Source organism: Scatophagus argus, chromosome 10 (assembly GCF_020382885.2).
Source record: "Scatophagus argus isolate fScaArg1 chromosome 10, fScaArg1.pri, whole genome shotgun sequence".
In the NCBI taxonomy this organism is placed as follows: Eukaryota; Metazoa; Chordata; class Actinopteri; family Scatophagidae; genus Scatophagus; species Scatophagus argus.
This window is the reverse complement of record NC_058502.1, coordinates 3,502,242-3,519,761: the sequence shown is the minus strand read 5'-3', so window position 1 is coordinate 3,519,761 and position 17,520 is coordinate 3,502,242. Positions and strand designations below refer to the sequence as shown.

General features: G+C 41.6%; 1 protein-coding gene across 1 annotated transcript; it reads right to left on the bottom strand.

Annotated features, from left to right (window-relative positions):
• Positions 1-381: 381 nt before the first annotated feature.
• On the bottom strand, positions 382-12,711 carry chrna1 (cholinergic receptor, nicotinic, alpha 1 (muscle)). Its single transcript, XM_046401309.1, has 10 exons — positions 12,505-12,711; positions 6,424-6,566; positions 4,811-4,855; positions 4,272-4,381; positions 3,968-4,163; positions 3,554-3,791; positions 2,924-3,147; positions 2,707-2,821; positions 2,306-2,430; positions 382-2,137 (listed from the first exon to the last, which is right to left on the bottom strand). The coding sequence occupies exons 1-10, from the start codon at positions 12,557-12,559 to the stop codon at positions 2,009-2,011; spliced, it is 1,380 nt and encodes a 459-aa protein (XP_046257265.1). The 5' UTR covers positions 12,560-12,711; the 3' UTR covers positions 382-2,008.
• Between the last annotated feature and the right edge of the window lie 4,809 nt (positions 12,712-17,520).

Sequence of the window (17,520 nt, the reverse complement as noted above, 5' to 3'; positions counted from 1 at the left end):
TTCTGACTGTTTATAGATTAGTTTAGTTTTATCTGTGAGGCCATAAACCACTGTGGGTAAGTGAACAAATATTTGCTTGTTGTGATTTGGGTGAAATTTTGATTTACTCAGTCTGAGAATGTGCTCACATGGTATCCTCAACACCCTTCTGTAAGCCATGTGGAAACTGCAGTGTTTTAATGGGGAAATGCGAATAAGAAAGTGCACAATCATGAGTAGATTATAGGCCTGCTATCAAGACTAAGAAAGGCTATAGATTTTATGATGGAGTTGCATTAGTGAAATTGACTTTAGATGACATTACCCTCATAATACAATAATAAAGATAAAATGGCAAACAAATAAACAGCTATGCAATAAGTAGGTCTGACCAGACTAGTGAACTGGACATGTTCAAAGCACACCCCCACTTCCATGGGGCAATTTGTTAAACAATGTTTTTATTCATGAAAATAAATTACAAACCACAGTGAGACTTCACAGACTGAAATGTGCTGTTTCTTGCAGTTGTTAAAGCAACATTTAGCCTACAGAAAAACTCAGATTGTGAGCTCCAATAAAACAATTTCAGAAACTGATCTTCCTTTGCAGAAGCTCTCCGCCATACTAAAGCCATGTACTGTAATTCGTTAGATTAAGTGAGTTAAATAGAACATGATTTTTCTTAATTTTGTGTATTTAACTCACAGACAACTGCAAATACATGTAAATGACAAAAACAGAAAACGATCAGCTCAATAGGACAGCAGAACTTTATTATTATTATTATTATTAACCCAAACTAAGGAATCACAGCTGCAAAATAAATCACGTTGCCTTCAGCCGCTTGCTGTTAACTCAGGCAACACCGCAACTGTGATATGTCTGATGTCATGGAATTTTTTCCCATCCATTGTTTAAAATATCACTGTTTTATCTGTTAACATCACTTTTCATTTGCTTTGGCACAATCCGAACCTGTGCTTACGTCACGTTCCCTAAATGAGGAACGATCATTTGACCTCACTTATTCCAGCTATTTTGATGCCAGGTATATGGTCACTGGTGGAAAAACTCCATGCCCATGAAGTGACAAATCAAAACTGTTCTGGAGGAGCAGCAGCTTCAGGCAGCTCTGAGATGACTGCCTGAGAATGGAGTTCCTTCAACAAACGTCAGAAACATTTATCAAATAACATTCAAAATGAGCTCTTGACAAGCTGTACAACAGAGTTAAGAGGAATTTAGATGCATCAGTAACAAAGTAATCACTCGCCCATAAATGTTGGCACACAACCTCGACTCATAAATATAAACAGGAAGTTCAGAAGTAAATGAGTATCAGGCAGAACAAGACAATAAAACTTCCAGACAGGAAAATATCTTGCCTTCACTCAAAGACCAGGACCATGTTGTCAACCAGACTCCACTTACAGAACTGCTAATTAAATTGGACTGGGATGCACTTAAATTAGGTCTGTTGTGAACGAGCTGAACACATGTTCTTCCCTCACCTCCAACAACCACATGGAGTTTCTACCTACACGTTCACTCTGAGCTGAAGATCTCGACTGACCTACAGGAATGGGATTTTTTATTCACTCACAATGTTAACAGGAAGTGCACGCGTTTTCTAATAATGTAGCAGTTAGTCCTCAGCACGGTGGACATTAATATTTATACAGTCTGACGTTTTTATTTTCTTGTTGTAACATTGAATTAAATCCTCTCACCTGAAATCAAGCTGCCAAAAAATACACTCAGAGAGCCCACCAGAGCAATAAAACACTGTAGAAAAAAACCTAATACAATAGAAAAATTGTTAGTGACAAGAATAATCTTCAAGTATGACCCATCGAGATCACAAGACTCAAACGCACAAACTTCACAGCATTAAAAATCAATTCAAACTGTGTGTGAGGGACGGGGGGGATAAAGAGAGCAAACACAACCTGAACTAGTTCAATGACAAACACGACTCTGACGTCCGTCCTGATAACACAACATGTGCTCTCGGTGGCTCAGGCCTCTACAGCGAGTTGAGCTCGATGAGTCTACCAGCAAAGACGGCAACCGTCCCGATGATGCACACGGCCATGAACACACAAAGCAGGATGTGGTCCAAAACCATGGCGACGAACTTCCACTCCTCTGCTGCCTGGAAGGAGATGAGAGGAGACGGAAAGTCGTGTTTGAGGAAGGAAAGAAATATGGCACACATGGTTACATTGAATGTGGAACATTTTCTGTATTTTACAGCCTTTTTAAAGAGCCTGCATAGGTCCACACACACTTGTGTCTGTTATTCATGCAGGGGTTGTCTTACATTGTTGGATTCCTCGTCTGCCTTCATGGTCTCAGCGATGTACTTCACCCCTTCAATGGCACTGCGGACGTCAGGGTTTTTAGCAATGGGAGACTGGTACGTTACACTGGTGGGGGTGGGGTTGCCTGCAGAGGAGAACGCAGGGACAGACTGTAGTTCTAGTTGGACAGACATAAGACATAAAACATTCTGGACAACTTTAGGATGCTCTGTCTTCTGTGATATGACGGATTTCTTCACCTCTGGGGTTACTTGGCTTTACCTCTTTGACTGATATTTTAAGAGTGAAATTAACTGCATATTAGGAAAAAAATAAACCAAGTCTGTCTTTCAACCAGCACATGCACCACTTGTCCGAAGTGAACATGTCTGCTGGATCCGTCACTTAGTAGCAGCCTTGCCTGAGATGTCAGAGATGTCCATGTCAGTGGGGAACAACCTCTTCTGCCGGATCTCCTGGCTGGGACGCTTCATTGTTGAGAAGAACATCATGTTGGGAATGGTTTCGATGAAGACCTGAGAGACAGGCAGATGCAGGCTTTGATTACGACCCTTTCAAACAACAGCTGTGGCACATTTAAAAGGGTCACTGGCAGGTAGTAAGAATAAATGGTGAACCTTGCGGATCCAGGGGGGCATGGTGTGTGTGCTGGGAGAGCGGTGATGCGTGTTGATGACGATGACGGTGATGATGATGGAAGCGATGACAAACACCATCGTGAAGAGCATGTATTTCCCGATGAGAGGAACGGCGCTGGATGTGGAGGGGATCAGCTCCACAATAACGAGCAGGAAGACAGTCAGAGACAGCAGGACGGAGATGGACAGAGTCATCTTTTCACCTGGAGAGACAGACGCACAGAGACGGACATTCATTTACACTGCAGGTCATGATACAAGCAGCCGGCGGCGCTGGGTGACATTTCTGTGTTTTTCTGTGCTCTAACATCACAGGTTCTGGACAGTATGAGCAAATGACCGGAAAATTCCAATCTGTGAGTTTAAATGAAAGTTATCGGGATCAGTACCCACATTCTATTTGATTTACTGGATTTTCCACATATGAAAGTGTCCCTGTAGGCATCTGAACAGCTGACTTCATGTGCTGTTTCACAGTTCATAATACTTGTCAGAAATGTGCCACGTGTGAGCAAATACCTTTGAAATGGGCTACGTGTATAAACTGGTATTCTTTAATCAGCATCAATGCTTTAGCTTGTCCTTCTCTTTGGTTTTTGTGGACTCTACCTGAGTCGGTGGGCAGATAGAAGACCAGTCCGGTGAGAAAAGAGAAGAGCATGCAGGGAATGATGACGTTGACAATGAAGTAGAGAGGCAGCCGCAACATCAGGAAATGGTAGGTGATGTCAAGGTAGGGTGTGTCAGGACAGCAGGTGTAGTACACCCAGTGTTTCCAGCTCCTGTAGTCCTTTAACACCCATTCACCCGACTCCATAAAGTTACTGAGGTCAGGCCGATCGCTGTCCTAATAGACAGAAGAACAGGAAATAATGCAATACAACAGGTAACTGTGGTGAATAAGGTAAGGGTATTTGTGGGTTGCATATTTAAACTGGTATTTTCACAGTTCAGTCACTTGTTTTTGGTGTGTGTGTCTGACACTTCTATTTCCAACCCTACACATTTCTAAATAACACTCACCGGGTTGATGACGACCAGCAGGCCATCGTATGTCCAGGTTCCCAGTTTCATGCTGCAGTTCTGCAGGTCAAATGGGAAATGGAGGACAATGATTTCACAGTAGCTCTTAAAGATGGCTGGAGGGTTCCATGTTATCATCCCAGTGTGCTCCAGCAGGACTTTAGTTTCATGGATGATGGCAAAGTCACCATCAGCACTATGGAAGAGGAGGAGGAGGAGGAGGAGGAGGAGGAGGAGTGTGACAGGAGCAGCGCAATGTGCGAGGACTTTTAATGTACTGAAGAAACAGCGAGTGTGTGTTTACTTGTTGTAAAGCACCAGGTCGGGTTTCCAGATGTCGGTTGAAGGGACTCTGATCTTCTTGATGCCTCCGTAATCATCTGGATTCCACTTCAGGTTCACATCCAACCATTGCTGGGGTGAAAATTGGAAAACATGCACAGAAAACACACTAAACCAATAAAGCAAAGTTCAGTTGTCTTATTTCCAGCTGAGGATTATCTAAAAGTGCTAGAAGTTAAAACAACAAATATAATCTTTTACACAGGTAAACAAAGCACTTAAATATATGATAAGAATAATATTAGAGCTGCAGTTACAGCTGTGTACATAAATTCCACAACAGACTGATTGTCTGAAAGTTATTGATAACTAGTTTATGAACTGCACTGCAGGTGTCATGCAAAGCTCAGAAGTGCTAAAGAGTGGATCTTTGTTTTTATGTACCTTTCTGCAATGTGGCATAGTTGTACATTGTGCAGCCTATTAATCATTGTTAGTGGGATTTCTATAAGAACAGTTTGCATATTTTCTTTCTGTTGTGATAAATTCACACACATTTACCTGTCTGAGGCGGACATTGCTGGTCACAATCTGGTTAACTTCATCCTGAAAAGGATGGGAAACAGTCACAATCCACTTCAGACATTCGGGGACAAAATATGATTTGTATTGTTTGTATTTGTACACTCTACAACTTTTAAATGCTTTTTATGGAATGTGTAATTTTCTAAAAAAACCAAAGGCGATATTTTCCCCGCCATATTACCTTGAAGACAGGCCGGTTACGCCTGCGCAAACTTCCCAGTGAAGGTATTTAATGGTGGACCAAACGCCAGCGCGACTTTGGATAAAAATAAGTTCTGTACACGAAGCTACACAGATGTTATCAGCAGTAACGGATATTGTCGTGAGTGAGACAATTTTCCACTGTCGACAGCTCGTGGAAAAACTTGGATATAAAGACTGCAACGAGGAGGAGGAGATCTTTCCAGTTCATGAAGAAAGACAAATGAAGTGCTGTGGAGGGACTTTCATGGCCGCCTTCAGAGGTCGTCCTTACGGACAGGTGTAACGAGGTGAGGACGCAGAAGGAGAGCTACGAACAGTAAGAGCAACTTTGTTTCAATTCGCATTGCGCTTGTGTTTGTGGCCGCCGCGCCATCACTGAGCCTGTGAACGCATATATGGCCGCCGAGGCTCGAGGCCTCCGCGTGTCGACACTCGTCACCTTCACCTGTTTGCATTGACTTGTGAGCTCATTAACGGGCTGTGGCTGGACTCAGGTGAGCAGTCAGCCTGAATCGCCCGCGTTCCCGGCTGTTTGGCGGTTTGTTTGCTTCGTTTTGGCTGCTTTGCTATCGGATGGTGTGAAGTCTTGCGGTTTGTTGTTGTTTGTTCAGGCACTGCAGCTTCGTTAAAGGTGTTGTGGCTTATCTTCTGTTGGATATCGCTTGGCCAGTGCATGAAATGTAATTGTTCCTGTATTGACTGAAGCTTTTCAGACCTGCCTTGTAGGGTTCAGTACCAAGGCCAGTGACACATGTTTGTTGCTCTTTGTCTCTGCTTGCTTGTCCTTTGTTAATGTCATTTGATGAATTCTCCCATTTCACTTCAGACATGTTCACGTGATTTCACCTCATGATTGCTGTTAACCCTATGATGCGTTGTATGAAAAGCCGTTTTACCTTTGTGTCAAATAGCTTGTCTGCTGCTGCTTTAACTGGATGGCCTTTTTGGTTCTTGCAATGCAGGATATTTCTTAAAGTTAAGAAATTTTAGTGTCCAGATTGGATTTTGTCTCTGCCAATCATTTTCATCTCGTTTTATTCAGTGAAGAAAATGTGGATAGACTTTGTCATTGTTTTTGTTCTTGTGCATTAATTTTTCTTCAGTCACTGACTCGGTTTCAGCTGAAAAACTGTCTTAATTTCATTGACAAATATTTTTCGTCGTAGTTTTCATCAGTCTTTTTTTCAGATTCTCAGAAAGTATAAGGACAATATAAGAGCTGCTAAATTACAGTGATGACAGTCTTTAATTTCTTTTTTTGTTTATAATGCAGATGGTCTTGAACAAAACGCATTTGGAGGAAGTCTGAAGCTTTCATATAAAAATATTGTGAGCCTAATATCATGTCTTTGCTAGTACCAACTCTTACCAGCTCTGTCCCTTACCACACTGATCAGCTGTATTAGCTGCAGTCCCACAGTGACCACGACAACTTCACTGAAGTGGTTCACTGGACGAACCACTTTGTTGTACCCAGTAAACAGGGTCTTCACCAGACGAGTCTCGTCCTCGGAGCAGAGTACTGGACCTGGGACACACAGATATGCACAAAGGTTCAATCGGGCAGCCAGACTTTCTTTTGTCTCTTTACTTGATCGGTGTCGTCCTCAGACTGAGCATACTTGGATCCCGTGATTTATTCTGCGCTCAAACTCTGATTCATACTTTCATAACACGTTTTATTTTGGGCTCACTTTGGCTGAGGTACTCGGTGAGTGTGACATGTTGTCATACCCCAAATGCTAACACACCGGAACTGAAATCACAGCTGAAGCAACAGGCGACTGTGATTCACACACCAAACATTTCCCTGGCAAACAGTCTGCAACCTGAAACTCTTTAATGTGACTGTGAGAGAATTTACAGGAAGAGAGAAAGACTGGAAGAGAGGTGAATTATCAGATGAGAGGGAGGCAGGGACAGACAGATGCAGACAGATCAGCAGCAGTCAGGTGACCCGCGGTCCATGTTGGTGAAAAGCCTCCGGGCTGAATGCCTCATGAGTCCGTCTGAGCACTGCGATCAGTTCTGTTTCTGTGTAAGTCCTTGGCACGAATCTATAATCTGAGTGCTAAGAGGGAGTTTGGGAAGACCACCTACAGTCCACTTGACATTAAGTCTGGATCAGTTAGAGTTCAGAACGGTTGACCTGCATTTAGCACCACTTCATACAAATGTTGTTTCCAGCTGGAAGACTTACAGTTAAAACTGTATTTTTATGAGCATGTAAATTCTGCTACGCACCATAAAGATGCACTGCAGTCCACTACAACTGATTGTGAGTTGAGCTGCCGCTAATATGATGTAAAAAGTGACACTGACGTGACTTGTACTGCAGACAACTGGCGCTTATGGAAAGCGCTGCTGCTGGATCGGTAATACCGGATTTCACCACTAGGTGTTGCATGTGAGAGACGTGTGCATGAATGAGAGTGTAGCGGCACCATTATCCAGAGTGGCAGATTGCTTTTTATTTCTGACAAACATTTAACTTCATTGCAGCAAATAAATACAAATAAATGAGAGCGAGCAATAAAAAGACTGCATCACTTAAGAGGAAGCAAATACAGATTAAAAAAAAATAGAGCAAGAAATGAATAAAAGAAAAACAACAACATTATATTAAAGCAAATTCTAAAAATGACTCGTTTAAGAAATGATTTAAAATGTTCTGCTCGCCTGCTCCTCCTCAGGCAGGTCATTTCAAAGCCGCAGGGTCCTGATGACAAAACCCCGAGATTTAAACCTCAGCTTTGCAATGGCAGGATCTGAGACTGTGAACTGGCTTATATGGTGGCCAGACCCAGATCACTTTAAAAGTGATCAATAAAATCTTAAAATCAATTCTAAATCGGTTCATTGTATGCAACACTTTTGTACCATCCACGTTAGGTCAGTACTCTGTAGTACTGTACTGTACATGCAGAGTGTGCGTGTATTTTGTGGTTTTGTGGTGTGTAATACATGATAGCTTACTTGTATTTATGTGGGTATATGTAGTTTTTATTGTACATTTAGTTTTGAGCATTTGATACATGATAGTTCCTATCCTATTTCTACTTTTTGCTTCCTGTTTGTTGCTGTACCTATTCTGTTCTGAGATTCTGCAATACTCAAACTTCCCCTCTGGGGATCAATAAAACATTATCTTGTGTTTTATGCTTATCTTATGTGCAACAATCCAAAAGACCAAGGTTGCTCTTGATGAGTCTGGTATCTGGTATTTTGTAATTTGAGTTCGTGAGTTGAAAACAAGTTAGTATCTGTGAGTGGTCACTGAACTTTGTGACGTTGAATGATTTGTCCAAGTAGAAGTGGACGCCCAGTTTTGTTCTAATATGACCCAGTAGATTAGCATAGCGCCGCTGGCCAGTTACATCTTTTGCATGTTATTTCTGGAATCTAGTGGTGATCCACTGTCAGCCTGAGCTGAGCAGGCTAGGATCCTGTTTCTTTCAGACAGCAAGAGTAGAGGACACACACACACACACACACACACACACACACACACACACACACTTTCAGGGCTTCTTCTTGGATCTTTTTAAAACTTTCTAAAACTGCAAGAGGAGTGTGCCAGTGTTCATTTCCTTGGCTGTCAGCCATTGTCTCTGTCTGTCGCTGGCTTCCTCCCTCGTCCTGCCAGTACGCTTTGATGTGACCACATACAAAAATAGAAGGGAGGAGCAGAGCAGCCACTTGGAGCTGTCAGTCATCGCCCACCGAACTCTAATTTCCGCATGAAGCAACACTCGCGACAGAACAACAACAGCTAAGACTCTTGCTATTTTCTGCCACTTACGGGCTGAAAGGTAACAAAAGTGTGGGCGTGGAGATCATTTTGAGCTGCGTTTCGGTCCATGAGGATGTGGGCATGTGCCAGCTATTGACCAAATGTCACTGGTTTGAGTCATGTGACCGGTGGGAAATGGTGGTGAGCGAATTGAAACAATCCCTACTGACAAGACATTTAAGCAGGCTTTAAAAGAGAAAAATTGTGGGGGGCACTGAACCTCAAGTTGCCTCCTCAGTCTGTGTCCCCACTGACTTTTTGTAACTTCCAGAGAATGGGCTTGAATCATCAGTCAGTTATCTTATCGTGATCACTACATTGTGTGTTATTCATTATTATTATGAAATTTAGGTGGTATATGAACTGGCAGTGTGTGAAACCTGACTGATGGTATAACATTGGTGGAAAGAGTCTTGGCTGTGTTTTCTGTGACTGACACCAGTTCTGAAGTTTGTCGTTGATCTTGTAGATAGCTGTAACATTTCTGTTAATCTGCGATCTGTTGATGAGGCTGGTTTCTTCTGTGCTTGACCAGATAATCATGCTTTGGTAAGACTTTCACTGGATAAATGCAACCTAGAATCAAATGAAATAAATAAAGCTAAATCCTTAATCTTTTAACATCTGTTCATCTGAGCTGTTTCGTACTGGCCACAGGTGACTTTACCTTTATTGTTAAAGGGGTATTAAACGTGGGCCTGATAAATATACATATTCCAGTGTGCAAATGAGTCACGCTTAACAAAAGTTTTGAAACTGGTCCAGTAGATCGCCTCAGCTGGCAGCTGTGACTCGGCTGCAATGCTGCCATGTAATCCTTTGGGACAACTTTGACCAAGAAAGTTATGTCCTCTAGAAATGCTTTTTGTTGCCACTCATAGACTGACATTGTTAACTCTGTCTGACAACTATTTAGCTTTTAAATAGGATTATAAACACTGGAGTTGTGATTGAGACATTATGGTTGTCCAACCCGTTGGTTTTATACATATACAGAACATAAACATGATGTTTATGGTAAAATACTTATCAGTGTATTTACGTGGTCAGAAATATTTGCCGTATTGCTTTATTGTCTTCCTTTCAAAGGGAACAGATGCTATGTTGTTGTGATACCAAAACCTGTTTTACACAATAGTGAGGATTGGTGAGATTTCACACTTCAGCTGTTCAGTTTATTCATTTTAGTTTTACCTTTGTTCTTGAGACTCCATATATTTTTCACTCAAGGTGAGCTGACCTGATCCCATCCTGTAACAACTGAATAAAGAGCTCAAGAGTTTCATGAAAGGCCACTATGATTCAGTTTGAAAGTTTTTTGTTGTCTGGAGATCTTAATTTATTCTACCTGAGGCCAAAGAATCATGTTTGGAGGCTGGAATAATTTGTTTGACATTCTGACAAGCTGTGGCAAGGAAATATCTTTCTAAGTGGATGAGTAGCGTCTGGAAATAAAGGCCTTCAAATGATTTACTGAGCCCCATTTTTATTGCACATCTGCAGCGATGCAGATAATGTCCGACTGGCTCACAGGCTGCATCCACTCTGACCATCACAACAATTTGTCAGTGGTGTGTTTCATGAAAAATGGCAGTAACCGAATCACTGAAATGGAAAGGAAAATTAAAAGTAATTCCTGTTGAAATTAATGAACTGGTGATGTCTTGTTCAGACACTGAGTTCATGATGTAGAAATAACTGAAGCAAACACTGGACAACAAATCAAATATCAAGTAAAATCAGCTATAGAACCAAGATGAATACACTGCTCAAATGAAAACTAAATTGCAAGTTAAAAAAGCCCTGACTAATGCAGTTATGAAATGTAAAACACTTAAACACTCTGAAGACCTGATCTGCTAGTCATTCTGGGTTAAACTACATGAAACTGAACACCAGCTAGAGATCATTCATTCCAACTCTCTATCCTGAAGTGCATTTAAAGCTCTTCTGAGCTGTTAATAATCATGCGTCTGTGGATGGCACCTTTGTGTAGATAACTTTCTTCCGTTTTACATCCAGTGTGATTTCATGACCATGTGATCAACACAGAGGACAGTGGGAGATTTCCCAGCTCTCGTTGCTTCTGCCTGATTTCATTTACAGTTAATCTTACATCGTATGTTCTCTCTGAGATGCTGCCAAGTGCTCACACCTCCCAGCAGGTAGGAGTAGATCATATGATTTGATGTTAAATAGATGTTTTCAGTAATTGGACTCCTTTTCTCTTCATTAATTTTTCTCTGCTTACCAGATAAACCAGTCACGTTACATCATAATTACCGTCGTCCTCTCACACCAGAGTGCGTAAAATACACGGGAATTTAATTAATGTGTGGTCTATTAATTTGCAGGAATGAGTGGATGAGGATAAGACCACGCACTTCATGCGCAAAATACTTTTTTAAGTGATACAGAGAATCGTTAAAGAGATCAAGCGTTGAATTATGGATCGCTTTCAAGTCTGTGAAGTGCTCCACAGTTTGGACAGACCTGTTTGTTAAACTGTCCAGCTCACATGTTAATCCCCCCCAGAGACAGCGTGTGCATCAACAGGCGTCCAATGTCCTGTCCAAGTGTCCTTGAACAAAGACGCCAAACCCATTACTACTCACTGACAAATATAAGTCACTCTCGAAGAGGAACGTCAGCTACATTAAATTACTTAAATGTGAATGCAGGGAGAAATGCTAACAATGCAGAGCTGCCTTTTGTAGGCTGCCTGAAGGACAAATGCTAAGACGCTCATCACTACATGCGTTTCCCACAGAGGGTAATTTCATATATGGTATTCAATAAAAGTTTCAGAATTGTAGAAGATAAGATTCACAATTGTTATGTGACTTTTTCCTTCTCGTGCTAATACAGTTTATACCCTGGCAGTTATCCTTTAAATATCTCTTGTTGCCATTGTGAGAATGTTGCTAATCAATGCGCACTTTGATTTGTCAGGTGTTGAATTCTCTGCATTTGCCAAAACTACATCCTTTCTGTTTGTTTTTTTTTTAATTAACAGGGATTTCGCAACGTTTTTTTTTTCACCCAGAATATATCACGAAAATAAAATGACATATAATATTTACTTCATATTGCTTAGCTTTAGTGTGTATTTATTTGTTTCCCAGGCCACGTGTCTGGAAGCCGTCTCCTGTTCCCGAGCACAGCCACCTGACACACTCGTACAGTCTCTGGAGAGATCTGCATTTTATCCGCAGATGAGATGAATTTAGCAACATGCAAAGTACTTTGCTTAAATGTGTATTCATGACTATAACCTAAAATGACATTTAACTGGTTTTCATAAAAAGCCCACTCGCTTGTAGTCCAGTTTTTACCTTCCTTTGTTCAGCTTTGTTGTGCTGGTTTATTGCTGTGTGTCTGTTTCATTGGTTCTGTAAATTGTTCTTGGAACTGTGTGCAGGTGACAAAAGACAGCTGGTAAGTTGGTGAGATTCAGTTTAAGATAGCCGAAACAGCAAGTCTGTCTGTCATTTGAGATTTTTTTTTTTGCTATTGTTGTATCATTCAAAAATACGACTAATTTATTGAGACATTTTCATTACCCGTGCTGCTCCAGCAAGCACAAAAGCAAAATCAAGACGGTTGAACTATCAAGACCCCCAATGCATAAACACACACATGCAAGTAGACACACACACACACACAGACTTACCAGCAAATACGCTGAGAGTCCATACCAGCAAGATCTGGACCCGAGAAAGGTTCATATCTCCACCAGACTGTTTTTAGGAGAACAAGCCCTCAAGTCTACAGCATCCGTTTGATAGCGTGTTGCTAACCAGCTAGCAGCTCGCAGGCTTGTGAGCTGACTTTACACAGAAGCAGACATGCGTGCGAACGCTGTAGCAGTCACTGTGGGGTTAACGGGACTGGTGGGAAGGTGGATCGGCCAGTAAGTGGGCTCTGGTTTCTGCATTCCACCTCCCCCACCCAACAACATCCCAACCTCTCAGCACACTTCAAGGCATGGGAGACAGCTGGGAGTGTGTGTGTGTGTGTGCGTGTGTGTGTGTGCGTGCGTGTGTGTGTGGCCGCAGTATACTCAAATTAACAGTCATCATTTATGCATGTGGAAGTTTTTCTTATGTCTGTGACTCCTGTTCCTGTATAACATCTTATATGAGTGAGACGGAGAAGCAGAGTGCAGTGTGTGGCATGAAGACGGACAACGAAGGGACGAGAAGGAAAGACGAGCAGTGTAGGGGACAGAGACGGAGACGGGGAGGCAGACAGGAGGACAGCTGAGAGCTGTCACTGATAGAATGAAAAGCATGTCCACACATGCTCCTACCTCCTAACACACACACACACACACACACACACACACTGTACCCTCCACCCTGCCAGCACTCATGACATGACAGAAAACCCACGTGTGTGTGTGTGTGTGTGTGCATGCGTGTGTGTGTCAGACTGAACAACTGACCATTTATACAACATCCAAAGGCAACAACAGTTAAAGGTTTCACTGCGTTTTGAGGCACCATTTTATGTTGTTTTATGTAACACATGTTCATATACCTTCAAAAATGGAAGACTTCAGTTGCTGGTGTGACTATGCAGTTAAGAAACCACAAACCTTTCAATTCACAAGTCATGTTTTTGTATCACTGTCAGCTCTCATAGCTCGTAATGCCCCTTTATCAGCATTGTTGTTGAGATTTTATGTTGATTGATCAAAATAAAAATTTAATACTGAATTTGTTGTTTGGTCCAGTGAACAATGGATAAAGTAAGCTAAATAAGGTTAATCCAGTTCAAAATCTGTGGCACTTTGCACTTAGTGTTGGTGAACAAGTCTTCAAACATCACATCAAAATCAAAAAGTTTTTATTTTTGTTGGTAACCAGACTGAGGTTGTTATGTTGCTCTCCGTCCACTGGATGGCAGGAAGCAGTCAAGGAAGCTCAGGAAGCTCTGAGCATCACAACGGGAACAAATAACACAAACAAAATGGGCCTGTGGCTCGACTTTCTTGTTTTAATGGAGTCAAACCCATTGGATCCCGTATTTATGAATCAGACACACACCACACATGGTAAGTGGGAGCAGATCCATGCCCTCATATTCTCACTGCATTCGGAGCAAACTGTTTTGCCTCTGCATGTAAATGAACAATATTTTATGCTGATATTTGTCAGATTTCTTCCAATTACAGGACACTGTTTAAATGTTGGCAGTAGTGTGTTGTGGTCGGTGAACAGATTATGATATAACTTTTCATTCTTCATGCTTTAGCCTCATGAGAGTGTTCATGGCTTATGGTTTGAGTGAACTTCCTTTCTCTCTTTCCTTCGTGTTATTTAACAGTGAACTGAAAATACTCTTACTATTTCTGAATCAGAAACCTGCTCTTGGTCAGGCAAGCAACACACTTTGGGTAGTGACAGTAGCTCATCTGTTAGCCGTCGAGGCTTTTGCAGCTTGTCGATGTGTCACTTGTTCTTCCGTAGTGCCCTTGTGCTTACGAGATTCACAGATTGCTGCATGTTGATGTTTGATCATGTGCTTCTCCACTAGATGGCAGTACAAGACTGAGAAAGCAGAGCACAGGACAGGGTTTGCATGGCATCATGGCCTTCATGAGGATGGATGTGTAAATATAACTCTGTGTGTGTGTGTGTGTGTGTGTGTCCAGATTTCTGTCTCTGTGGCTCTCTAATGCAGGCTTCTCTCTGCCAGTCTGTATATTTGCTTCCAATTGGTTTCTCTCTCTGTGTCTTTCTGTCTGCTTGTTTCCCTTCCTGCCTTTCCATCTCTGTTTCTGTTCACACACACGCACACGCACACACACACACACACACACACACACACACACACACACTGAGACCTCTGTTTTCCCCTCTTTCCTCACTCACACGTAGGACGCAACTTGAGACTGAATTTTGAAGGATTTAATGGCATGTCAAAATACCATTTCCATTCCCATTCTGGCCTAAAATCGGAGTTCATCTGTATAACTATATCATCAGGGGCTGTCAATAAATTGCCAAATACCCTTTTAAAAATCTAATTTTTTTAGATAAGTGAGGTTCTCCACTGCTACTGCTGCTATCTGGTGTAGAATGAAACTAAATTCACTTTTTGATGAAAAAAATAACTGGTGGGACAGTTCAGAGACCGCACTTACTGTATTGTTTGGATTTATCCTAAACTACTTATCCCACAGGCAAATGAGCAGTTATAATTTAATATGACTGGAGACTCAGAAACGGACACGGACGTTGTGCTCTGCTTGGCAAAGACAAAATTTAAAGTTGGTGGGGAAAGAAGCTGCAAAGTGTATCACAAGGGATTAATTTACTCTCGCAGTGAGAGGAAGGGTCAGAGCGAAGCTGTTCTCCGATTATGACATGCACACTTAAAGCAGGTTCAAGAAAACCTACTTTTGAATGCATTATTGGGATGTGCGCCACACATATAAAAGGTGTTTGTCATTCAAATATCTTTGTGTTTTTGAGATGAATGGGTGCTTTTACTAAAGGGTAACGGGAGGGAATAATGCAATATTCAGTATATTGCATTATTCCCATCTTCCAGTGCACACGCATACATACACACACACGCACGCACACATTTTTCTTTTCAGAAATGTGAATCAGAGTTTAAAACATGTGGTTTCCTTCCTGTTTAAGTCATTGTTTTAAATGCAACCGCAGTGAGGATGAAGGCAGCTCTGCACCCAGTAGAACATGGCAGTGTAAGCCTTCTCTAGTCTGAGCTGACGGTTATCCTTTATTAATACAGCTAACTGTCAAAGGAAACGAACGGTCAGAGTAAATGAAGGATTTCATTTGGGCTGCACACTGTTCTTGCATACTAGAGACAAACTGTTCCAGACTACTGTAACAAAGAATGTAATGTCTCTAATCTGATTATTGTCAGTTGATTGTTGACTCTCATTCCCAGGAGTTTCTCAACAGTTTTAGTTATTATCTTGGTTGCTTCTGTGTTCTGTTTAAAGGCTGCATACATCGCCGAGAGTTGTGTGTTAATTTTGTCATTTGGAGAGGTGTTGATGTTCCCACAGCTGCTGAATGGACCCAGGCTGGAGCTCTGGAGGAGGAGGGTTTGATATTTCATCCGAGCAGGATGTGTGGAGATAAAGTTGGAATGCTTTCAGATAAAAAAAGAGCAGATTTTACCAGCTGGCTGAAAGATGTCTGGTGAAGAGCTCACGTTCCAGACCAGGGAGAAATAAGTTTAACATGTGTTGAATGAAAAGATTCACGTTGTGAGGTGGTTGATGATAAGTTAAAGTGATGTATATTGGCTGTAAAAGTCCATGTGAAGGACATGAGAGTGGAAAGTTAATAACAAACAGAAAGTAAAGAGAGAGAGGAGGAAAAGGGACAGACATACTGTAGATTAAACCAGAGCAAGCCCTTACCCTGAATGCAGTGATTTTCCAAATGAAATCTGTTATAAGGGGTCTTGCTTAAAGCCTTTGTTGTGAGACACCATAAAAATCCCCCAGTTTCGTCCCCTTATGGTATTCGTCAATGCACCTTTTTGTGACAAAAGGTTTTTTTTTCTCCCTCAGAGAGCAGTTATTTGAAAGGATTGAAAAATATGTGCATGTCTGTGTGAGTACAGAATGTTATACAGTCACCTGGAGTACAACGGAGAGCACAACAGAAGAAAGTTATATAACTTTTATTTCCTCACACATCACAAAGGATGGAATATGTTATGTCACATGTCCCAGCCTGTAGCGAGGTCAAGTTAGAGCCAGCCACAGAGCAGCATCTGTGAAGCCAGGAGAAATGTAAGGCAAACAATGACTCGCTGAAGGACACAGGGAGTGAAATGAGCAGAAAAAGACTACTGATGAAGATGAGACCACTGTCATTGTGTTGGTGTTTTCAACATCTCACTTCTGTGTCCCGAAATTATTACATGTCTGACTACATCATCCAGACTGTGCCTGAAGGTGGTTCATTCACATCAGATGCATGTCTGGCATGAAAGTATTCTTTTCAACGTTTGTATTTATTCTTTGGCACTGAGGCTTACAAAGGCGTCTGAGCTGCTTCCACAGGTTTCCTGCTTGGTTTATTGTGTAAGACATTGTTCTGATTCACTCACCCATGTCATCAGCTCCATCCCTAATACATCATTTTAAATAACAAGCGTGTTGCTGCTTCTGGAGGAGAACTCAGCCCTTCTCCTGACTGAGTAGGACTGCTTTGTCCTCTCACACAGTGGATACTGAACACAGATCTGCTATCACCACATCAGCATGTTGCTGCTGACCACGCTTTTTATTTTTGGCAGTAATTATACGCATTATACGCATCAGCCATTTTAAACAAGTTATTCTGCTGCTGCATTTCTACTTGACTTCCCGTGTTTGTTTATTCATTGATTTGTGGTTATTTTATCTCATCACATTTTAATGTGAGAATTACAGTCCACAGTCATGTTCATTGCACCTGAGAAGAGCAGAATATAAGGTTAATGAGGACATATTGTTTCTATTTTTTATTTTTATATATTTGTTCTTATCTTTCGTGTGTTACACAGCTTTTTCTTTGTGTATGCAAAATATTTTGTAATTGGTTCAGAAGATCACCTCAACCGCCCACAGTTGCAGTGGCTGCCGCTTAATCCTTTTTAGGCAACGTTGACCGTCAACATGACGTCCTATAAAAGTGTTTTTTTTTTT